The 25,120-nt window shown below is 43.9% G+C and overlaps 1 protein-coding gene across 1 annotated transcript in view; it reads right to left on the reverse strand.

The window, feature by feature from the left end:
• LOC144689964 (interleukin-6 receptor subunit beta) overlaps nucleotides 1-25,120 on the reverse strand; it is a 98,331-nt gene that overhangs the window by 32,746 nt on the left and 40,465 nt on the right. The window contains exons 4-7 of the mRNA XM_078557494.1: nucleotides 11,879-12,011; nucleotides 10,769-10,854; nucleotides 5,332-5,551; nucleotides 5,051-5,233 (exon numbers count right to left, since the gene is read on the reverse strand). Coding sequence (XP_078413620.1) covers nucleotides 5,051-5,233; nucleotides 5,332-5,551; nucleotides 10,769-10,854; nucleotides 11,879-12,011 — 622 coding nt within the window. The remainder of the gene's footprint in view (nucleotides 1-5,050; nucleotides 5,234-5,331; nucleotides 5,552-10,768; nucleotides 10,855-11,878; nucleotides 12,012-25,120) is intronic.

Here is a 25,120-nt window from a genome sequence, read left to right on the forward strand (position 1 = left end):
ATTATGATAGCTGGTATCTGGCAGGTTAATGTTTTGGCTGTAACCATGCTCTAATAAAGGATGATCCTCGAATATCAATTTACCTTTTCCTCTCAGGTGCCGATCGACCTATTGTGCATTTCCAATATGTTCGGTTTTTGTTTCAGATTCTCGACCCTTGTGTTTCTTTATTTCTCAGCAAGGATTACACAGTTCAATAGCAGACACAGGGTAGAACTTTCAACTTCGGGCAGGTATAAAACAGCCACCCTATACACTACGACTGATTTTCTTTTGAGGGAGGTGGAGAAAAAATATTATCTATTTTCTACATCGCTAAGTGTTGAAAGCTCCAGAGACAGTTATCCAAACTCCCTTTAATTAAAACCACTACAAGGTACAGCATCTTATTATCCTCATTAATCCAATGGGATAAAGTTTTGATGCTACAGAGCAGCCTTCAGCAGGTCAGGATTAAGGATTTGTTAGCCCTCAGCATGAGATTCAGTCATCCTAGATTCACATTTCCCAGCAGAAAAGCAGCAACAGGAACTGCTGGCTGCTCCTGACTTCTAGTTTTGCTAAGATTGCCAGAACACTTGATGGAAAAATTCTAAGCGATGCCGATACCTCTCTGATGGCAAGAAGTGAAAGCCAAGACTGAAAGAATCATGATGCATGGGTAGGAAATGCATCCTACTTGTTGGCAGGTTTGTTCAGCTTTAAATGGCAGTTTGGAACAGCTGCAGTTCACAGGAAGAGGAGTCAAAATGCTATTTCAGAAGTTGTTTCCATTTGCTATGTCTGACACTAAGGACACCCTCACTTACACCGTCTATTTCAACCTGTGTACGATCACCTGACTCTACTCCTGCCTCCCCTCACCTGCTGCTCAAGTCCTCCATGTCTTTGTTACCTCTAGACTTGACTATTCCAATGCACTCTTGGCGAGCTCCCCATGTTCTATCCTCCAGAAACTTGAGGGCATACAAAGCTCTGCTGCCTCTATCGTAACTTGCACCAAGTCCCGATCACTCATTGCTCCTGTGCTCACTAACTTCCAATGGCTGCTGGTTAAACAACACCTTGTTATTAAAATTTTCATCCTTGTTTTGAAATCTTCCAAGGCCTTGTCTCTTCTCACCTCTGCAACCTCCTCCAGCCCTACAACTTTTCAGATATCTGCACCCCTCCAATACTGACCTTTTGCACACCCCTAATTATAATCACTCCAACATTGGAGTCTATGTCTTCAGCTGTCAAGGCCCAAAGCTCTGGAATTCCAAACAAAAACAGAAAATGCTGGAGAAACTCAGCAGGTCTAACAGCCTCTGTGGAGAGAAAGACAGAGTTAACGTTTCGAGTCCGTATGACTCTTCTTCAGAGCCACTGGAATTCCATCTCTCTGCCTCTCTTTCCTCCATTAAGATGCTCTTAAAACCTAAATCTTTGACTAAATTTTTAGCCCTCTGTCCCAATATGTGGTTTGGTGTCAAATTTTCTTTGATAACACTCCTATGAAGTGCCTTGGGTTGATTCAATGCATTAGAGATATGATGTAAAAATAACCAAGAGCTGTTCTTGTTGTTATTCTGTTCATATGGATCTATTTATCAGTTTTAATTTCATTTCTGATGGATACCATTCTCCACAAAGTGTTGCCATGCAATCAAATTAATACTTCAGACTATTGTATAAGCAGGAGTAGGAGGAATGCCAAATTGGACTTCCTCTTACAGTCCTGGACAGTGCCTAGGTGATCAATGCCTTCGGCTACAAATATTTAGGTGCTGTCAATCCTCCTCAATACTGAAGCAGCCTGTGCCTGTATGCAGCAAGACCTGGAAATATTCAGGCTCGCATTAACAAGTGGCAAGTAAGATGCACACCACACAACGGCCAGGCAATGACCATCTCCAACAAGAGAGAGAATCTAACCATCTCTCCTTAACGGTCAATGGCATTACCATCACTGAATCCCCTACTCTCAACATCCTGGGGGTTATCATTGACCAGAAACTGAACTGGACTAGCCATATAAATACTGTGGCTACAAGAGCAGGTCAGAGGCTGCGAATTCTGCATTGAGTAACCTAACTCCTGTCTGCCCAAATTCTGTCCACCATCTACAAGGCTAAATTCAAGAGTGTGTTGGAATACTCTCCACTTGCCTGGATGAGTGCAGCTCCAATAATTCTCGAGAAGCTCAACCCCAACCAGGATAAAGCAGTCCACTTGACCAGCATACCATTCACCAAGTTAAAAATTCACTCCCTCCACCACTGAAGTACAGTAGCAGCAGTGTGTACTATAAAGATGCAATGCACCAAGCTTCCTTCAACAGGACCTTCCAAACAGGTGACCTCTACTAACTAGAAGGACAAGAGCAGCAGACACATGGGAATACCACCACCTGCAAGTTCCCCTCCAAGCTACACATCATCCTGACTTGGAACTATACAGCCATTCCTTCACAGTTGCTGGATCAAAACCCTGGAACTCCCTTTCTAACAGCATTGTGGGTTTACCTACGCTACATGGAATGCAGCAGTTCAAGAAGATAGCTCACCACCGTCTTCTCAAGGGCAATTAGGATGGGAAACAAATGCTGGCTTTGCCAGCCATGTCCTCATCTCACCTAGAATAAAATAAAGAAGTAAATAAATACCCATACAAAATACTAAGAGGTGAGGGCTACCAATCAAAAGTGGTGAACTAATCAGTTACCTTTCCATTAAAGATTACTTTTGCAGACCTTTTGGCTGCCTGCATTCAACATGAAGGAGCAATAAAATCTTTGATGTCCTAAGCTTTCTGAAGGTAACATGTTGTACCATTTATTACTATTCTGCCAAGAAATTTCCTGAGTAACTGAAGAGGAGATGTTACACTCTCCGATCCCGCAACAACCACAGAGATTCAGGCTTCCTTTAACCGGTTTTATTCAAGCATATGCAAGGGAGCCGCAATCATTCCTAAGAATGAAGACACAGCTCCCAGATTGATTACATTTCACTACTTTTGTACTTTGTCTTATCATAACACATTTGAGTATATTTGAATACATCCAATCGGTAACCGACACACCGGTCCCATGCTAACTCTATCCTATTGAGTACATAAACATGTGGTTTTGCAAACCAATTATTCTAAAGGTGGTATACATAATTATATTATCCAATCAAAATTAAAACACGTACGCAAAGACCTTGGTTCTTACAACTCAAGACTGTTTGTGTTTCATCAAAGCCCCCTCTTTGTCCATTGTTCATCTTCTCATATCTAAGCCAAAACCATCTGCCTCTTCCCTATGTGAGAGGGGAAGACACTTAATCTAATTTATGTCATACTTTTGTCTCCAGTCTGACTCTCAAGGCTGTGCAATGTTCATCTGGTAATCTTCAACTCTTAATATGTTTAGCAGCCATGTCTGCCTGGAGATTTTAAGGGTTTTTCAGTAAATTCTTACTGCATTCTCTTTTAGCATTTTTAATTTCCCCCTAACAGTAACAAAACTACAATTCTTGTTTCAGTGGTAAAATTTGATTATGTGATGAAGTTTAGTATTGGCTGAGGCTCAGTAATAGCACTTTCTTTCCCCTGAATCACAAGACAGTGTTCAAATCCCACTCCAACGACCTGAGCACATTATGCTAAGCTGACACTCAAGTGCAGTATTGACAGACTACTGCACTTTTATAGGTGTCATCTTTCAGTTAACACTTTAAACAGAGGTCCCATTGTAGGAAATTTCTACTTTTATGTATTTGTTATATTTTGTTTGAGCACCTGGTAGATGAAGGGTTAATTTTAGATGTCTACTGGCTATGTGACTTGACTTAAATTGAGGTCACAGTGTAACAGGATGGTATGAATTGATAGTGTGAATAGAGAAGGAAGGTAGGGACAGATGTCCAAAACATGTTACCAGTTATGATCAAAGGATTTGCTTTGAAATGTTAGATCAATGGACTTTAGAACTATAACTAAACGAGAACACCGATTTTCCTGTATAACCATTTGCTAAACTTGATAAAGCTCATGATGGGCATTTGGGTTTGCGGATATCCTGTTCAGGTTACGACCACGGGCCCATGACCATCGACAAATGGAACAATGAAATCAAAGTACGACAGCAATATCAGAACACACCAACACCCCTGGCTTCAGAGGATAAAAGAACTCACTTGAAGAGATTTGTTGTGCAGATTTGAAGAAGACATAGGGAGAGAAAGAATATAAATCACAAGCCTTGTGTAGCCACTAGAGTCAGTGGGAAGTGAGAAACAGCTGAACTAGAATACCGACTGCCTTCTTTTGTTAAGTATAACTTTTGTTGCTTAACATATTGTCCTGATACCACTGCATCAAGTGTCTTATTGTCTGAAATGTATTGTCTGGTCTCTGAACCTCTTACACCCTCTCAGATAGATATAAAAGATCTCATGACAATATTTTGAAGAATAACAGGGAGTTATTCATGGTGTCATCAGGGCACAATGGCTTTATGCTGTGCCAAGTTCTTTGGAATATATTACCCAGTTATTTGCATATTTGATCAACATGGAACAAAGGATATTCATGATTTTTGAATCAATTCAATTACAAGGCTGGCCGGCTGTGTCTGTATAAAGGCTGCTAATCTTTATTTTAGGCAATCTTAATCTGTATTCTTATTGTCATAAAGACAAGCTGCTAAACTATGTTACTCAATTCTGCCTGATTACTTAATGTGCTTTCATTGACCTGAGAGAAATGAATGAGGCAACAATAATGTCCTGTTGAGGGAGAATACAGAAGTCTTTGAGATTGAGTCACATGTCCAGAGCATTGCATTGCACCAAACTGACTGACATCTGCAACTGGCAAGAAATTTGTTTTATTCTGTTGTACACTATATGAAGTTCAATTTCCTGGCACAGTTATCTCCAACTTTGATGAGCACAGACATAAAAGCAATAAAAAAAAACAAACTGAACCCTTGTAATTATTGGGAAAGAGGTTCAATCTTTCTGTTTCCTAAATGATAATTGTGTTAATGAAATTGCAAGAATGGAAAGAGAAAGCTCACCTTTCAGAGTGTAAGTCTGACGTCCCCTTTTTATTTTTTTTGAGCACTCAATACGTGTTTCATTTCCATAGACGGGACCCCAATCAACAATATAACCTTTTGTCCGCTTATTCATATCTGAGTGCCAGCTAATTAAAATACTGTCATTCCCTTGTGGAGTGGCATTTATCTTGTTGTTTAGACCTGCATTAAGTTGAAATGTTACATTTTAGATGCAAAACTCAGTCATTTGATAACTTCTCAGAGTGAGATGAATTAAATGCGAATAAAATTACACTTACTCATTTGATTAAAAGCTGAGATTACTATTTCATTTGCAGGTGAAGACGAAGCTGAATTGTAAGCTGCCACTCGGAATTTGAAAGGTGCTTGTGAAAGGATGAAGGTATGCTCTTTGTTGACTGTTTTAAATAATTCGATGATGTTATTTTGGTTTGCAAGTATCCTTTCGATTGTAATATTGTATCCAGAAACAGTTGCATTGATGGCTGTCGCTGGATTCTGAAAGAAAGCCTTCTTTAAGAAAAAAGTTGACAGGAGTTTCTTGAAAAAAATGAACAACTTTACACCTTAACAAGTAACAATTACACATGCTCCTTTATTCGTCCGGGGAGAAAAGAGTAGCAAACAGAAATCTCCTGTAGGGGTAATGTAGATTATTATCATAGTCTATGTACAAGGCACAATACAAACATCCAGAGCCAACAACATATTTGGTACTGTTTAACTTTAAAGTTTACCTCAGTTTCTCTTTTCTTACATTCTAATTCATGTGTAAGTTATTCATTTCAATTGTCACAAATGCAGAAAAGTGTATTTTGAATTAAATCCAACAGGGTCAATTTCTACCCCATCAGTCTACTTGCGATCACCAGTAAAGTGATGGAAGAGGTCATCAACAGTGCTATCAAGCAGCACTTGCTTAGCACTAAACTGCTCACCGACACTCAGTTAGGGTTCCGCCAGAGCCACTTAGCTCTTGACCTCATTACAGCCTTGGTTCAAACATGGTCAAAAGAGCTGAACTCCCAAAGTGAGGTGAGAGTGACTGCCCTTGACATTGAGGCAGGATTTAACCGAGTGTGGCATCAAGGAGCCCTAGCAAAACTGGAGCCAACACGAATTAGGGGGAAAACTCGCTACTGGTTGGAGTCATACCTAGCACAAAGGAAGATGTTTGTGGTTATTGGAGGTCAATCATCTCCGTTCCAGGACATCACTGCAGGAGTTTCTCAGGGTAGTGTCCTAGACGCAACCATCTTCAGCTGCTTCATCAATGATTTTCCTTCCATAAGGTCAGAAGTGGGGATGTTCACTGATGATTGCACAATGTTCAGCACCATTCACAACTCCTCAGATACTGAAGCAGTCCATGTCCAAATGCAGCAAGACCTGAACAATATCCAGGCTTAGGCTGACAAGCGGAAAGTAACATTTGGGCCGCACAAGTGCCATTTCCAAGAGAGGATCAAACCATCGCCCCTTGACCTTCAATGGAATTACCATTGCAGAATCCCCCACTATCAACATCCTGGGAGGTTACCATTGATCAGAAACTGAATTGGACTAGCCATATAAATACTGTGGCTACAAGAGCAGCTCAGAGGCTAGGAATCCTGTGATGAGTAACTCACCTCCTGAACCCCCAAAGCCTGTCCACCATCTACAAGGCACAAGTTAGGAGTGCGATGGAATACTCTCCACTTGCCTGGATGAATGCAGCTCCAACAACACTCAAGAAGCTTGACAACATCGAGGACAAAACAGCCCGCTTGATTGGCACCACATCCACAAACATTCACTCCCACCACCACCCACGCACAGTGGCAGCAGTGTGTACCAGTGTGTAAAATTAGATGCTAATTCCCCTCAAGGAGGAATCAAGAACTAGGGGACACAGTTTAAAAATAAGTGGTGCCCCACTTGAGATGGAGATGAAGAGGAATTTCTTCTCTTAGGCAATCTTTAGTCCTTGGAATTCTCCTCCACAGACATCAGTGGAGGTTGTCATTGAATACATCTGAGGCTAAACTAGACAGATTTTTGATCTCTACTAGAGTGTCAAGGGTTATGGGGGACTGGCAGCAAAATGGAATTAAAGCCTCAATCAAATTGATCTTATGGAATGGCGGAGCAGGCTCGATGGGACGAATGGCCTGCTCCTGCTCCTATTTCTTATGACTTTATTATTTTATGTGCTTATGTGTTATAAATGCAAGGTTTTACCAGATGGTTACGTTTTAGTTCAAGGTATTTAATTCAAGGTAAAATGCAGTAATGAAGAGGGACATCAGACCCACTATTGGTTTCGCCCAATACTAAGCCTGTGTGGCTTGGTTACCACAGGGACAGGGGGCCCAAGTCAAGTGCTATTGAAATCAATGTGCCAGGTTTTATTTTTTTTATTTATTCGCGTGATGTGGGCTTCGCTGGCTGGGCCAGCATTTATTGCCCTCCCTTGTTGCCCTTGAGAAGTAGGTGGTGAGCTGTCTTCTTGAACCACTGAAAGCATAGCACAGAGCAGCTAGCTTTGCCATGGGTAGACTTACAGACTCTCGGGCAATCTGATTAAAAATCGCTGGATACAGAGGGACACTTGGATAGGCTCCTCCTAGCATTTTAGCTGGTGGGGGTGCTGGAGGGGCTTGGGGACCATGGTGCTTCATGTAATTCAGCCCAGAAAGAGAGGGAAACAGTGGCCATTGTGGACAGCAAGAAAAGGTCTGTTCTCCATTAGCTACCAGGCAAAATGCTGCTGCTCTTTGTCCTCTGGTCGAAGAGAAGAAACCTGCAGAGATTTAAGGACACTGGAAGATTTGCCCTGGGAAGGAATCATCAGAGTGAATTTTTCTGCTGGTAGTCGGTTTGGGGATTCTCAGGAGAGTAAGGGAAATGACTTTCGACTTATGGCTCAGTGAACCAATCTGGTTCACTAATGTCCTTTAGGGAAGGAAATCTGCTGTCCTTACCTGGATTATGCCCTGAATCTTCTGGTCGGTGTGTGGGAGGCGGGCCCCGCTCACCGACATGTAAAATGACGCACGGTGATGTCGGGCATGTGTCCCGACGTCACCGCGTGTCATTCCGATCTTCAGTTCGGCGGGCGCACGCCAGAGTTGGCTGTGCGCCCACCGACCTGTCAAAGGCCTATTAAGGCCATTTAAAAACCAATTCAAATCATTAACATGGCTGCCTGTCCAACCTTAAGGTTGGCGGGCAGGCGAAGAGCCCAGGCGGCCTTCGCATTTCTCATGAAACCTCATCCACGGGCGGGATGAAGTTTCATGAAGGCTTTATAAATTAAATAAAATTTTTTACTGAAATACATAGACATGTCCCAGCTCATGTGACACTGACACATGAGGGGGCATGTCTGAGCAATTTTTAAAATTCCTTTTTTCCATTTTTGAGAATGAAAGTAATCTCCCTGAGGCAGCTCCGTGCTTCAGGGAGATTGCTGTGCTCTTTCACGCACATGCGACTCTCCCTCCTCTCCCCACCCGCACAGGGGGCACTGAGCGCTTCTGGGTGCGCCTTAATTGACCCGCCCACATAAAATGGCGGCACGCAGCTGATCACAGGCGGCGATCGGCTTCCCGCCCGCCCGCGCCCGCTCCCGTCCAGTCCGCACAATGGGGAGAAAATTTTCCTGTATAATTCAGCAGGGAGTGCGGCATAATGTATAAATGTGGCATGGTGGCTATGGGTTGTGTTAAGAATCTAACAAGGGATATTTATTCTATAGTTTTGAGTATTAGTTGCCAAATAAGTAGTATTTAGTCAATGTTGATTTTAGTTTGTTACAGTAAAAGTTTTAAACTTGAAATCTTCTGCGATTCCTTTGAGTTGATCACTGGGAATTCAAATCTCTTTTTAAAAATTAATGCTTTCTATGGGGATCGTAACAGTAGACAAACTATTTCGGCTGGTTGGGGTGTCTAGGATTCAGGAGACTAAAAACTGAAGCAAACCTTTCAGGAGTGAAATTAGGAAACACATCTGCACACAAAGCGTAGTAGAAATTCAGAACTCTTGTCCACAAATAGCAATTGATGCTAGAACAAGTTTAAAACTGATACTGATACATTTTTGTTAATCAAAGGTATTAAGGGATCTAGGCAAAGGTGGGTGTATGGAGTTAGGTGGCTGATCAACCATGATTTCACTGAATGGAGGGACAGGCTAGAGGGGCTAAATGGTCTACTCCTGTTCCTATATTTCTATGACTATTGCTTTTCTGGGGATGCTGAGTTTTGGATGAGAGGTCAAACTGAGACCCCCATCTGCCCTTTAGGTGGATGTAAAACATCCCATGGCAATATTTTGAAGAAAAGCAAGGGAGTTAACCAACTGTATCCAGGCCAATAATTATCCCTCATTGAACATCATTAAGAAATAAAATCAGATTATCTGGTCACTATCACAATGCAGTTTATGGGAGCTTGCTGTGCACAAATTGGGTATTCCTATATTTGTTCATCCTGCCTATACTGACAAGGTTACTTCTGCTCCTCTGCTTCACTATTCTTATAAATAAGATGTTTATAAGGTTGTTATGTTTTGGTACTGCTTCTTTAATTTAGGGGAAAATGGAGGAAAGAAGGGGCTTGTGTGACCTGCTCTGAATCCTGCCCAACAACAAGGTTGGGTTAAGGGGTCCCTGGTTGTCTTACTGGGAAGAAGGTGCAACATATTCACACCTGCAGACAACGGCAAGAACAACTGTGCTGACTCTGGAGAGACTGTTAGTTGCCAGGTAGGTTTTAGGAATGTCAAGATTTTATAAACACTTACTTTACTTTACTTTAAACTGTCTATTCAATTTCAAGGCAGAATGGAGTTAGGTTAGAAAGGATACCTAAATACCATTTCTACCATACACGACCTATATGATTCACATTGTCATGGGGATGGGCTTTCGGAAGGAATTGTCCATAGAAAGTCATTGTAGGATTGGCTTACAGGGTTTTTCTAAGATATCATGGGACCTGACAGCAACAGGGCACTCTGAAAGTAAGAGAGAGAGGAGAGAAAGAGAGATAGAGGCAGCAACTCTTTCTTGTTCACTAGGCAGAATGCAGGTGGGAGCTCACGTTTGGATGGAAGAGACCTAGAGGGTTTAAACAAGAGGCTGGAAGATTCGCCTAGCTCTGGTTAGAGGGCAACACCACGAGGACACAAAAAACTCACCCTCACCATGAAAGTAGTTCAGGGATCAGAAGTTATCCAACTGGAAAAGGGAAAAGGAAGCAAGCCATTGGGAGCTGACAATAGCTTTGGACTGCTGCCTGGAGAATGAAACATCCACTTAAGAGACAGATTAAAGTGGAGGGGGATTTTAAGTCATTTTAAAAGTTAAATGGGGAAACTTTTCTGTAGTGCAGCATATAAGTTGCCTACTGAAATAGTGTTTAGTCAATGCTACTTTTAATTTGTTTGTTACAGCAAAAGTCTTAAAACTTGTAATCTTGTCATGTGATCCATCCAGTTAGTCATTGGAATTTTTAATACACAGATCGTAACACTACTTATCCATACCTGTTAATTGAAAACTTCCTAGAATGCACTGTTCATTAATACTTATTCCCATATGTATTGCATATTTTAGCTAATTGGGTCTAATAATATTGCCTACAGTTAATAAGAACAAGCATGCGATCATACAATAAAGTAAATGGTGCCGCCCTTATTCAGGAGCATTAAAATTGCCATGCATACCTCCCATTTTATAGTAACGATGCGTTTCCCAGGTTCCTGCAATAGTTTAGTCACAAGTGTTTGAATCAGTGGCACATCTGTAAGCTCTGTGATAAAGCAAAAACAATAACTCTTTTTCAACGTTACTCTGCACTCACAGTAATCTGTTTTGAGTCCTCTGTGCTGCTCAGGAAAATTTTCAATCAGGCTTATTTTGGTTAGAAAAGAATTTTTGTTTGGCATCCTCCAATGCTATGATACACAGATAGTAATCCTGTGGTGAATATTTGCCAGTGACAATTCCTCTCAGATTTTAAACATTGTTAATCAGTGGTGACATTAACTATTAAACTTCTTTTTCCACCTTGAACCATTGCAACCTGGACAACATTCAGGCTTGGGCTGATAAGTGGCAAGTAACATTCATGCCACACATATGCCAGGCAATGACCATCTACCCTTGACATTCAATGGCATTACCATCGCTGGATTCCCCCACTATCAACATTCTGGAGTTACAATTGAGCAGAAACTGAACCAGACTAACCATATAAATAATTTGGCCACAAGACCACTTCAGAGGCTGGGAATTCTGCAGTGAGTAACTCACCTCCTGACTCCCAAAATCCTGTCTATCATCTACAAGGCTCAAGTCAGGTGTGTGATGGAATACTGTCCACTTGTCTGGATGAGTGCAGCTCCAACAACACTCAAGAAGCTTGACACCATCCAGGACAAAGCAGCTCACTTGATTGGCACCCCATCCTCCAACACCTTAAACATTCACTCCCTCCACTACCGATGCATTGTGGCATACCATCTATAAGATGCACTGTAGCAAGTCACCAAGACTCCTTACACAGCATCTTGTTCTGAGGAAGCGGAATAAATGACAGGAACATAGGAATGGGAACTGGTCAATCAGCTACTTGAGCTTGCACTGTCATTCTATTAGCTAATTGGTGATCTGTACCTCAACTCCATTTACACTCCTTTTCACCATATCTCTTAATACCCTTGCCTATCAAGTGCCTATCGATCTCCACCTTCAAAAATTCAATCGACCCAGTATCCATAGCCTTTTGTGGGCTATATGGTTAAATTTATAATTCATATGCCATAACTACTTACCAGGAGGGACATTGTATATATTACTCCACAAACTCCAAAAGCTGATTTTTGAGATATATTTGCAGCGCATCTGAAACTCATAAGCAGCCAGTTGTTCCAATTCTTGTAGTGTTTCAGACGGTCTAAAATTAACCTTTAAAATATAGATGTAATTAGTATTTGTATTCTTGCAGCAAAATATATGATTACATTACTTACTTAATCAAGTTCTTACATTCTTACATGTTTCCACTTGAGTGGTTACTCACTGCCAGAGTTAGAGTCCAACCTTGGAAGGACACTTGGGTCTTTTAAGAGGTGCATTCATATCTTTGGACTTGCGCTGTTCCCTAAGTGTTTCGGCGGACAGAACGGAGCTGGAGCCCATTTGTTATTCGCCCAGAGGTTTGGAAATAGTCATGTGGGGGGTGAGTGGAATGATTGCAGGAATGGCCCATACTTGAATTGGAAGAGTAATAAGAGTCCTAAAAAAAATGAGGCAGATGGATATTGATATTTTAGGAACGTGCAAGAGAAGAGCTGGAAAATGCTGTAGGAAAGCATAACAGTCATGACAATAGAGAAGGCAAATGCTAAAAGAATTGGTAGAGGCTTTTTCCAAAAGAAAAAGTAATTGAGTACGGCTGATAAAAGACATATGTCGTTGAAGCTTTTTTTCTTGCACTCACCAGGACAATTCGCAAGAATACCAAATGTAAGGGGAACAACATTTTATACTTCATGAGAAACAACGGCTGACTGGTTGGCAAGTGTTCTCTGATTGGTAGAGGCATTGCCATGGAGAATGGACCAGTTAACAGATGACTGACAGTTAACTGTTAAGCTTTGTTTAAATTCCAAACAGGCAGGTTGATCCTGACTGGTCAAAGCATTACCCTGGGGAATGAACCAAAGAATGGTTGTCGCCTATTTTGTTGAGTTGAAGTAGGCTTGTGGATGACCTTCCTGCTTGGGCGCTGTTGGTGGGCAGGGGAGTCACCATGCGGAGAACCCGAAAAGCAAACTCTGTTGGGTTTGCTTGCGTGCTTCCAGCTGAGTCCCAGATTCAATGGCACTGATCAAGGGACTGGCATCAGGAAGGGAGGGGACCCACTGAGATCCATCATGGGATGGCATGATTGTCATAAGAGGAAAGATTGGGCCAGCTAGGTCTGTATTCACTCAAGTTTAGAAGAATGAGAGGGGATCTCATTCTGACAGGGCTGGGCAGACTGGATGCAGGGAGATGTTTCCTCTGGCTGGGGGGGGGGTCTACAACAAGGGGTCACAGTCTCAGGATACAGGATAGACCATTTAGGACGGAGATGAGGAGAAACTTCTTCACTCAGAGGGTAGTGAACTTGTGGAATTCTCTATCACAGAAGGCTGTGGAGGCCAAGTCACTGAATATATTTAAAAAGGAAATAGATAGATTTCTAGACTCTAATGACGCCAAGGGGTATGGAGAGAGAGCGGGAGTATGGCGTTGAGATAGAGGATCAGCCATAATCATATTGAATGGCGGAGCAGGCTCAAAGAGCCAACTGACCTACTCCTATTTTCTATGTTTCTATGGGCAGAGTTTTAAGTTTTGCGGGCGGGCGCACGCCCGTGTAAACTCGTGTGATGTTTCGCTCGGTGACAATTAAGCTGGCAATTAAGCCCATTAATGGCACAATTGCCTGCGATTTTTCGTGGCCCACCCAACCTTACGGTTGGTGGGCGGGCGAATCGGCCAGTTCAGGGGCTGATCGTGGTCAGGGATCCGTTTCCCAGCCGCTCCTGGGCCCGCTGACCGTGCACGCCCGACAACTGAAAAATTCAGGCCTAAATTTCTATTCCCCTGCCCCTTCTTCCAATCCCCTCCTCCCTCCTAAGCCAGTGACCCCCCTCTCCATGACCCCACCCCGCTCTCACTCACCTGTGATCTGGGTCCCTTATCAGTCCTAGGCTTCTGGTGGGAGCATTAACAGCAGCAGCCTTCGCTCCCTGCTGACACTGACGGGCAATGGAGAGATGCCAGTCTCTGACTGGCTGACAGCTCTCAGGGGGTGGTATTCCTGGCCCTGGGGTCCTGAATCCTGAGGAAGGTCCGACACTGGCCAGTTAGTTGCTTGATGGGCACTTAATTCTGGTGGACCTTTCTGGAAGACCAGCACCTGCTGGTTCTTCAGCCAGCGGGCGAGACCTACCTCGCAAACATTAGATTCTGTTCTTAAATTCAGAAATTCGCTACAACTTGGTCAAAATTGTAGACAACATAACCCCAGTTGGAATTAATGGAGTTAGCCAAAAAACTACGGACTGAGTTGCATAAGATGTTTAACTGGGCAAAATAACGGAAGGTGAAATTTAGGCCTGAATTTTCGCTCCTGGGTCGGAAGCACAGAGTCGGGAAAAATCCCTGCTTTGCGAATCCAACTCGGGAGAAAGCGACCTAGAAGTTAGGATTTTCGTTCCGAGGTGGGCAGGGGGGGGGGGCGGGGGGGGGGCTGGGTTTTTATTGGAGTTCGGCCAAACGATCCCGAAACGAGAGCAGGGGTTGCCAGCTGTGGAAGCGGACTGGGCCAAAGGCCTGCCTCAGTACTCTGGCACTGTGTTGAAGTTTTAATAAAACAATATAACAACCCACCAGCCCTCACCATTCACACTCCCACACACTCCCCATGCCCCATCTATGCCAACCCATGTCACCTCATGCCCCGCAACCATCCCTCAGGCCTTCATACTGTCCATGCCAACCTATGCCCATATACCCACCTCCCATGGCACCTCATACCCTCCAGACCAACCTATGCCCCTCTATCTATCCTCCATGGCCCCTCATTCCCTCCATGCCAACCTATACTCCTCTATGCATCCCCCATAGTCATTCATTGTCCCACTTCAAAGAGCCTATAACCACTTGGAGTTGTCAATCAAACTGTGAAATGGTGCGCACCCCACTGCGATAATAGAAGGTTGTGAAATCAGCCATGCAGCACTAATGCAGTTCTTATCGCCCTCAAGCTTATGAAAACAGACAGAGTGAAATGGCAAGCAATTGGGTTTTTCTAAACACTCAAAGGTTATCATTCAAAGATTTAAAGGGCAGGAGTTGTAAATGCCTTGACAGCTTTACAGTTACGTCTGACAGTTATTTCTAACGTTTCCTTTTGACAGCTCTCTTGACAGTTCCAATGAGTTTATGCACTTTTTACGCATATTCATGTGTGCGTTTAAAAATCCCAAAGGGCACATTACCACTCCCAAAGGGAGCTTACCTCTCCCACAGGTCAACTGAACTTCCTCAAAGGTGACTCGGGACCATATCCAAAGGCATATCCTACCTCTGCAAAAGGGTACCCCACCTCTCCAAAATATTCTACAAAGCTCAGACCCGGTCCTAGCTGGTCTAATCCATGTATGTTATGTTTCACACACTTAGGTCACCAAAGTCAGATACGAAAGTAGGCAACTGCTGATTTATATGGATAGCTGCCTCCCTAAAATGAAACGTGACCTGCCCCCTTTCCCACCCCTGAGAAAATGGTAGGTACCATGTTTCAGGGTCAGGACTTCTGGATTTTGGCCTGCTCTGCCATTTTGAGCTTCTCAATCATTGCGAAAATCCAGGCCTTAATGTGGACAAGTGTGAAGTTCTACATGTAAGAAGGAAAAATGAGCAATGTGTACACCGTGAAGAGGCTTGAAATAACTAAGTATGAAGAGACCTAGGACTCATGATAGATTCATCATTCAATACATCCAGCCAATGCAGAGTACCAATCAACATTGCCAAAACATCATGACAGACCATAAGATGTAAGAGCAGAAGCAGGCCATTCAGCCCATCGAGTCTGTTCCACCATTCAATGAGACCATGGCTGATCTGATAATCCTCAACTCCACTTTCCTGCCTTTTCCCCATAACCCTTTATTCCCTTACTGGTTAAAAATCTGTCTATCTTGAATATACCTAACGACCCAGCCTCTGCAGTAAAGAATTCCATAGATTCACTACCCTCTGAGAGAAGAAATTCCACCCCCCCTCCCCCCCACCCCATCTCTGTCTTAAATGGGCGACCCCTTACTCTAAGATTATGCTCTCTGGTCCTGGACTCTCCCACAAGAGGAAACAACCTCTCAGCATCTACCCTGTCAAGCCCCCTAAGAGTCTTATATATTTCAATAAGGTCACCTCTCATTCTTCCAAACTCCAATAAGTACAGGCCCAACCTACTCAACCTCTCCTCATAAAGAAATCCTTCCATACCCGGGATCAACCTAGTGAACCTTCGCTGGACTGCCTCCAATGCCAGTATATCTTAGATAAGGGAACCGAAACTGTTCACGGTATTCTAGGTGTGGTCTAATTAGTGCCTTGTACAGTTTTAGCAAGACTTCCCTATTTTTATATCATTCCCTTTGAAACAAAGGTCAACATTCCATTTGCCTTCCCTATTACCTGCTGAACTTCTTTCCTAGCTTTTTGTGATTCATGCGCGAGGACCCCCAAATTCCTCTGTGCTGCAGCTTTCTGCAGTCTTTCTCCATCTAAATAATATTCAGCTCCTCTATTCTTTCCCACATTATATTCCATTTGTCAAGTTTTTGCCCACTTACTTAACCCATCTATATCCCTCTGTAGACTCTTTGTGTCATCCTCACCACTTGCCTTCCCATCTATTTTTGTGTCATCCGCAAACTTGGCAATAGTACATTCACTTCCTGCATCCAAGTCATTAATATATATTGTAAATAATTGTGGCCCCAGCACTGATCCCTGTGCACTGCACTAGTTACAGGTTGCCATCCTGAAAATGCCCCCCTTATCCCAACTCTCTGTTTTCTATTAGCCAGTCCTCCATCCATGCTAATATACTATCCCCAACACCATGGGCTTTTATCTTATTAAGTAGCCTTATGTGCGGTACCTTATCAAACACCTCTTGGAAATCCAAATATACTACATCTACTGGTTCCCCTTTATTTATCCTGCTTGTTACCTCCTCAAAGAATTCTAATAAATTTGTCAGGCATGATTTCCTCTTCATGAAGCCATGCTGACTCTGCTTGATTATATTATGTATTTCTAAATAGTCTGCTATTACATCCTCTATAATAGACTCTAACATTTTCCCAATGACAGATGTCAAGCTAGCTGGCCTATAGTTACCTGTTTTTTGTCTCCCTCCCTTTTTGAATAAGGGTGTTACATTGGCAGTTTTCCAATCCTCTGGGACTTTTCCAGAATCTAAGAATTCTTGGAAGATTACTACCAGTGCATCCACTATCTCTGTAGCTACTTCCTTTGATATCCTTGGATACAACCCATCAGGTCCAGGGGACTATCAGCCTTTAGTCCCATTAGTTCCCCTAATGCTTTTTCTCTAGTGATAGTTATTGTATTTGTTACTATCCCCGTTGAGTATTTAGTATGTTTGGAATGCTATTAGTGTCTTTTACCGTGAAGATTGAAGCAAAGTATTTATTCAACTCACCTGCCATTTCCTGGTTCCCCATTATTATTTCCCCATCCTCATTCTCTAAGGGGCCTATGTTCACTTTGGCCTCTCTCTTTCTTTTTATATATTGAAAGAGGCTTTTACTGTCCGTTTTTATATACTTGCTAGTTTACCCTCAAAGTTTATTTTTTCCGTCTTTATTATTTTTTGGTAATCTTTTTGGTTTTTAAAACTTTCCCAATCCTCTGGCTTACTGCTAGTCTTTGCCACATTGTATGTTTTTTCTTTCAATTTGATACTATCCTTAACTCCCTTGGTTAACCATGTTTGGTCTATCCCCTTCCTACAATCCTTCTTCCTCACTGGGGTGTATCTTTATTGTGAGTCATGAACTATTTTCTTAAAAGTCTGCCATTGTTCATCAACCCCCTCTTTTCTGCTAAATTCCTTTCCCAGTCCACTCCAGCCAATTCTGCCCTCATTCCATTGTAATTACCCTTATTTAAGTTTAGCACATTTGTTTCCGACCCAAGTTTGTTACTCTCAAACTGACTGCTAAATTCAACCATGTTATGGTCACTGTTTCCTAGGGGATCTTTTACTCTGAGATCATTTATTAAACCTGCCTCATTACACATTACCAGGTCCAAATTAGCCTGATCCCTGGTTGGATCCACAACATATTGTTCTAGGTAACTGTCCCAAATACACCTAATGAATTCTTGCCTGTGGCTACCTCTGCCAATTTGATTCTCCCAATCTACATGAAGATTAAAGTCACCCATGATTAATATATTGCCTTTTTTACATGCCCTCATTATCTCCTGATTTACTCTCTGCCCTACAGTATAGCTACTGTTAGGGGGCCCACCAGTGTCGTTTTCCCTTGTTATATCTTACCTCCACCAATAGGAATTCTACATCTTCCGATCCAAGATCATTCCTTGCTATCGTACTTATTCCATTTCATACAAACAAAGCTACCCCACCACCCTTTCCTTACTGCCTGTCCTTTCGAAAAGTCACATACCCCTGAATATTTAGTTCCCAGTTTTGATCTCCTTGTAACCATGTCTCCATAATGGCTATAAAGTTAAGTATATTTTCAATCTTCTTTTAATGTTGTATCTTTTTTGTAACTAACAACTCAAGACATGTCCCCCCAAAGAAGGAATGAGTAGTCAGTAACAGGTAAAGATAGCCCCTAGAAAATATAAATCAATAACAACCAGGTGTGTGGATAACCAGTGGCAGATCATGATGGACAAACAGAAAAGAGTTTAAGTAATTACCATATAACTATGACACTTACTGTAGCCATTAACAAGAAAAGCAGCTATACTTTCTGTGGTTTAAAATTCTCAGTTTTGCATACATTGCATGCTTACAGAATAAGAAACTAAAGGAAATATTGTACATGTGTGAAATGTGGTATCTCAGTCAGGCGTAGCTGTTAGCCACTTCACTTCCCAGCTTTATCTGCTTTCAGTAAGATCTTTTTGACAGGCTGAGAATCCAGGCATGATGTACCATGATGAGATGGGCCAGACACCACTGTGAAAATGCAGCAGGAATTGAAACAGTACAGCTTGCATCATTTTCCTCAGGCACCTGTGATAAGTATATGCTAAGTCTCCAAGAAGGCCTGGGTTGCGGAAACTCCAATGTTCAAAGTCCATCCTCCCGTTCTCCCCCTCTTTTGACAATGACTTTGCAAGAGACAGGAGTTACTCTGCCCTTCGGGGCTCACCCAGAAACTTTGGCATTAAAGCCAGGAACTCAGTGTAACCAGCTCATAGCTTACTTTTTGGCTGTTCTGGTAAACTTCTGTCGAAGTTATATTGGGCATTTTGGTCCTTTTCTCCTTTTGGTCCTTTTCTGACGATATGTTAAATGTGACAGGGGCGCTCATTAGTTAGGCTGTCAGCCTCAATTATGGGAATGTTCATCAGATCTGATTGTTGGTTGCGTGATGTCCAATTTTCACACACACAATTTCAAAGTCACTGAAAACTGCTGTTGCTATGAGATTATACATTCTGAGTTTATAATTTATGAATATTTGGGTTATTCCTTTCTTATGTGACAAGAATATCATAGGGTGTGGATGTCGCTGGCTAGGCAAGCATTTATTGCCCATCCCTAATTGCCCTTGAGAAAGTGGTGGTGAGGTGCCTTCTTGAACCGCTGCAGGCCACATGATGCAGGTACACTGCTGTTAGGAAGGGAGTTCCAGGGTTTTGACCCAGCGACAGTGAAGGAACAGTGATATTGTTCCAAGTCAGGGTGGTGAGTGACTTGGAGGGGAACTTGCTCCCATGCATCTGCTGCTCTTGTCCTTTGAGGAGGCAGAGGTCGCAGGTTTGGAAGGTGCTGTCAAAGGAGCCTTGGTGAGTTGCTGAACTGAATCTCGTAGCTGGTGCACACTGCTGCCATCGTGCATCTGTGGTGGAGGGAGTGAGTGTTTAAGGTGGTAGATGGGGTGCAAATCATGCGGGCTGCTTTGTCCTGGATCATAACAAGCTTCTTGAGCGTTGTTAGAGCTGCGCTCTGTAGTATAATGGAGTATGTTAGACTATGTCCAACAAAGGGATTCAAACTGAATATGGTTGGAACTGATATGAGGAAGTTTTCCTACAGTTTTTCTAACCCCATAAAGGGTTAACTGTAATAGTCTGTGAAGTCATAGAAGGAAGTGACAAATAGTCATGGGATCAAAGAGCTTAGAGAAAGCAGCATGGAAAGAAGCCAATGTAAAGAAGTGTTCTCATAACTGTAAACATGTTACAAAAAAGTTAGAGGCCAGGATTTACCTGCCCCACTGGCGTCGGACGTCATGGCAGGCCAGGGGAGCCAATATGGCGAGATGCCCAAACATCGGTTTCACACCGTCATGAAACCAGTTCGCGACTGTTTGCTTCACCTATCAATGGCGGGCCACATTTCCCGCCCCTGCACATCAGGAACCTTATTTCAATACTGTAGCATCTCATTATAAGCCCTGCTTGTCGGAATCACCCCTCAATGCTGGATCATATGGGCACGCTGATGTGTTTCACTACTGTACATAAGAGACATGCACCTGGTGAGCTGCACTTCGTTCAGGACTTCGAGGTTTATTTGCCTACCTTGCTTCGGGCAGCACTTGCAGTCATCAGCACCAGGCTTCACAGGCAGCACCACATCACTTTTGGGAAGAGCTCGTGGGCAGATCTCTACCTACCAGAACAGCTGTAAGGGGGCTTTTCAATGGCTGCAGGGCTAGGGATTACTTGGGGAAGGGGGAAAAGTGGCCTCAGGCCAGGGAAGAGGCTGCAGGACGAGGGCTGTACTGGGGAAGGAGGGTATCCCAGGGTGTGTGTGGGGTGCACATGTTGATTTGTGCAAGTGGCCTCAAGATGGTGAGGGGTGAGGAGGCAGTCTCCAGAGGAGATGAGGCCAGGTGGACATGTGAGGGTGTGTGTGAGAGAGTGAGTAGTGACGTCCCTTGAGCTGGCAATGAGTGAGATGCCAGTGACTGTATGATGGCCTCGTGAGTGTGAGAGTTTAGAATGATAATACGGTTGTCTTACCCTGGAGGAACAGATGAGATCATTCATTTATTTTCTGCACTGAATGGCCAACCTCTTGTGTGCAGCATTGGCACTGACCACCACTGCCACCATCTCCCAAGCCATAGTCGTGAGACTGATGGGCCTCCTGTAGCCAGAAAGGAGGTAGAGGACATCGCGGCAGGCATCCATGATATCTAGAAGGTGTCCCAGGGATGCGTCATTGAATCGGGGGGCTGCACTCTTCTTGGCTTTTGGGGCCATGTCTTCGCTGGAACAGCTCTGGGCTGCAAGCATTGAGAAGTGTGCACGCCACTGCAGTTTAAATGTGGTGCCCTGCTGAGGAAGCGATGAGGTAACAGCAGTAAAATAGAGTCCGCCCACCAGCGAGAGGGCGTGTTTCCTGCGGCTGCATAGTTAATGAGGCACGAATGGGACAATACAGCGCAATAACCCACCATTGCGGCTGGCTGGTGAAACAACTTTTTTCCTGCCCGCTACCGCACTTTTTGCAATTCTGCGATGATTCCGCCCTGTGAGTTTGCAGCTAACCATCTTCAGGAGTTATTGAAACTGTTGTTGTATGATGTGCCTGCGTGCCACTGTGGTGTAAAGAGCAAGGGTTAATGTGGGACCGGAGAATAGCACCGCCCATGGTATAATGTATGAAGTCACATGGTAATAGACTGGGAGAATGGTCTAGAGAGAACACTCTGGAGCCAATCTGCATGGAAGTAGCAGCACCATGCATGAAAGTGAATTGAGATCTGTAAATAGTTCAGGGTTAATAATAAAGGGTTCATGTTTAAATATACAAGTCTCAAGACCTCATCATTGAGACATCTAAAGAACCCATATTACAACAACTACTTCAACCCAACAGCATAACATATGGTAGCAAGGGGTAAAAAGATAATGATAGAAAAATCTCTATCTCTAACAGAGCGCTTTGAGAAAGTCGCAGGCCTTAATCAGGCTGTGGCATGGCCAAAGTGCTACAAGAGATTCCCTCGATTTTGCACCACATTGGGTCTCGCAGTGAAGCCAGACTGTGAGCAGGTCAGTAAGCAATGGGCTAATGCGAAGTCGACATTTCAGTTACTCTATGGATTGAAGAGGGTAAAGCCACATATGCTGAAGCTGTTGATGCATTGGAGACATATTTCAATCTCAGCAAGAACACTATTGGGAAATGCACAAAGTTCAATAAACGTACCCAGAAGCATGGGAAAGCATCGATGCATTCTATTAATGATTTGCAACAATTAGCAGAAGACTGAGAGTACGGTAATCTGAAAGAAGATCTAATTTGCGACAGAATAGTTGTGGGTTAATTGATAATTTGCAGCCCGAAAAGACTTGACGCTGACAAAGCTGATTCAAGTAAGTACACAAGCCGAGATCAGGAGGCAGAACCGATCAGTAGTCAGAGGAGAGCAAGAGACAGCCCGAATCCCAAAGTAACAGATACAGTCGAATTCGACAGACACAAAAAAATGGAAAATAGAGAAAAGGAGACACGTGCAGCACCAGAGGCAATTCGTGGTGACAGCCCAGAGCAGCTGTTGCTGGTGGGAAAGAGAAAGGCACGGGCATGGGAACTGTCCTGTCAAAGGCACGCAGTACCATTGGTGCAAAGAAGATGGGACACTTTCAGGCAGCATGTCGCAGTAGAAAAAAACTGGCTGAACACTCAAAAAAGAAAATGTTTTAAAAGGAAACAGTCCATGAAGTTGAGGATTCACAAGACATTGAGGTACACTCCTTGGGAGTGATTAAAGAAATATATGGAAACTATTGAAGTGCAGAGGTCCTGGTAGAAGGTCATAGGACACACTTTAAACTGGAGCAGCAGTTTCATTTCTTTCTGATACTGAACCATGGTTAAACAAGAGAGGTCTTCAACCATCCTACAAAAATCTACACGGACCAGGAGGAAAAAAGAGCTAAAGGTCCTGGGAGAATTAACAGTGACTTTACAGCATAGAGAGAAAGTAATTACTGAAGTACTGTACATAATTCAAGATCAGAGTGGTTCACTTTTAAGTAGAAAGACATGGATGGAATTGAAGCAAATCTGCAGAATAGATGAAATAAAGAATGGTGAAGGTTAATCAGGAGACTTCAGAGCAGAATTTCCGAAGTTACTTACAGCATTGGGAGAGACAAAAACAGTGTATCGCATAACACTGAGCCCAGAAGCAAAACCAATATTCCTATATACACCCAGAAAGGCTCTGCACCTTTTACTTCCAAAGATCGACTCAGTGGTAAGACACAGAGTAAGACACCTGTAAAAGAGAAAAATGAGTTGATGCTCAGGGATGTTACTGGTTCTGAAGCCAACTGGTTCCATAAGAATGTGTGTAGATCTCACATAGCTCAATAAAGCTGTGAAAAGGGAAGTACATCCAATGGTGTCAGTAAATGAGAGTTTAGCTAAATTAGGAAAAAACTTAATATTGTCTAAATTAGATGCTAGCAGCGGGTTCTGGCAAATACCATTAGAAGAGGAGTCCAAGCTTCTCTCAACTTTCATAACACCATTAGGAAGATCCTGATTTAACAGGTAATCTTTTGGAATAACATCGGCACCAGAGATCTTTCAAAGAAAAATGTCAGCTCCTTCAGAGGGCTTACACAGGTTGTTTGCCATATGGATGGCATGTTGATACATGGATCCATTCAAGCTGAGCATGACATGAGAGTGAGAGCAGTGCTGAGGATTGACACTCAACAATAAGTGCAAGTTTTCACAGCCATCAATCAAGTTTCTTGGCCACACAGTGAGTGCATCAGGGATAAAGGTTGATCCACTGAAGATCAGAACCATAAAAGGATTTCCAGCTCCAAGGAACATCACGGAGTTACAAAGGTTCATGGGAATGGTGAATCAAGTGGTAAAATCGCAGAAAATATGGTGGGAGCCACTACACGATGGCGTGAAAGCAGTTCAGGATCTTCCGCTCAGCCCACCGATGGCAGGTCACGTTTCCCACCATCGGTCAGCGGGGAGCTAATTGTAATACATCAGCATATAATTAAAAGGCAATCCTGCCAGGCTCTTGGAACCCCGCTGTATCGTCCATCCACGTCGGTGGGAAAGCATGCCAACGTGTTTCACAACAGCACACAGGCGACGTGCACTTGGCAACCTTCACTTTGGGGGAACTGAGGTGAGTGAGCAGCAGCTTTCACCACAGCTCGCCCGTTGTTTACAGCCCTCAGGGGCACTGGGTGGGGGGGAACTGATGCCTGGCCACACAGGCGACTGCTGAGGGGTGGGGGGTGTCTGGGGGCAAGTGCTGTCCAATCTCGGAGGCGACTGCTGAGGCGGGGGGCGGGGGGGAGGGGGGTCATGTGCTGCCCTGGCGCTGCATCCCGTGCAGCAGGCAATCGAGGTGGGGGTCAGGGTAAGCGAGGCGTGGCCACGCATTAGGGACACCTGTATAAACTGACCATGCCTCCGCAACCGAGACAGATCAGGCGCAGCCGCAGTGATATGATTGGGGTCAGGCTCCTAGCCTGCCCGCCCATGCAAGCAACGCAGAGGCACCAAAGGGCCACCAAGCGCACCATACCTTACCCACCCCCCCCCCACAGACTTTGTATCCACCACCGCTTTATTGGACGGCAGGGCAGTTGGGCTGCACATGTTGTAAATCTCCTCTCCAACGCTGACCATATAGCAGTCACTGCTGGAGGTGCTCACAGCCCCTTGCAATCTCAGAATTACGGTTTGGACCGGTGTCCCCCATGTCGCAGATTGACAGGGCAGCCATCCAGCGCACTCATCTCTGGCCATCTGAGGGGTGACCAGCACTCTCCGGGAAGCATTAAGGGGCGGTCGCACAGGGCCAGGAAAGGTGCTAGTTACAGCCACGATAACCACGTCTCTCTTTTATGCTGCAGGAGGACCATGTTAGGATCATGGATCCTGGTGACCTAGCTATATGCCTGATGGCCCACAGAGACCATAGGACAGAAGAGAGAGCAACTGAAACTCCTGGCCGCGCAAAGGCAGGAGCAGCAACCTCACCCGCACACGCTGCCCAGGAGCGACAGTGAGCCGTGGCTGGTCGGCGCCTAGTGACACCCAGGGTCTATAGACGCCACTTGCCATTCCTGCAGATGACTGAGAACCAGTGTCACCGATAACTGTGCATGCCTTGGGACCTGGTGGCTCACATCTGCCACTTACTGTAGACTTGGTGCCAAGGTGACATGGAGGGCATCCACTGCCAGTGGCTGTGAAAGTGACCGTG

This window comes from Cetorhinus maximus, chromosome 2, assembly GCF_964194155.1.
Source record: "Cetorhinus maximus chromosome 2, sCetMax3.hap1.1, whole genome shotgun sequence".
NCBI classification, from domain to species: domain Eukaryota; kingdom Metazoa; phylum Chordata; class Chondrichthyes; order Lamniformes; family Cetorhinidae; genus Cetorhinus; species Cetorhinus maximus.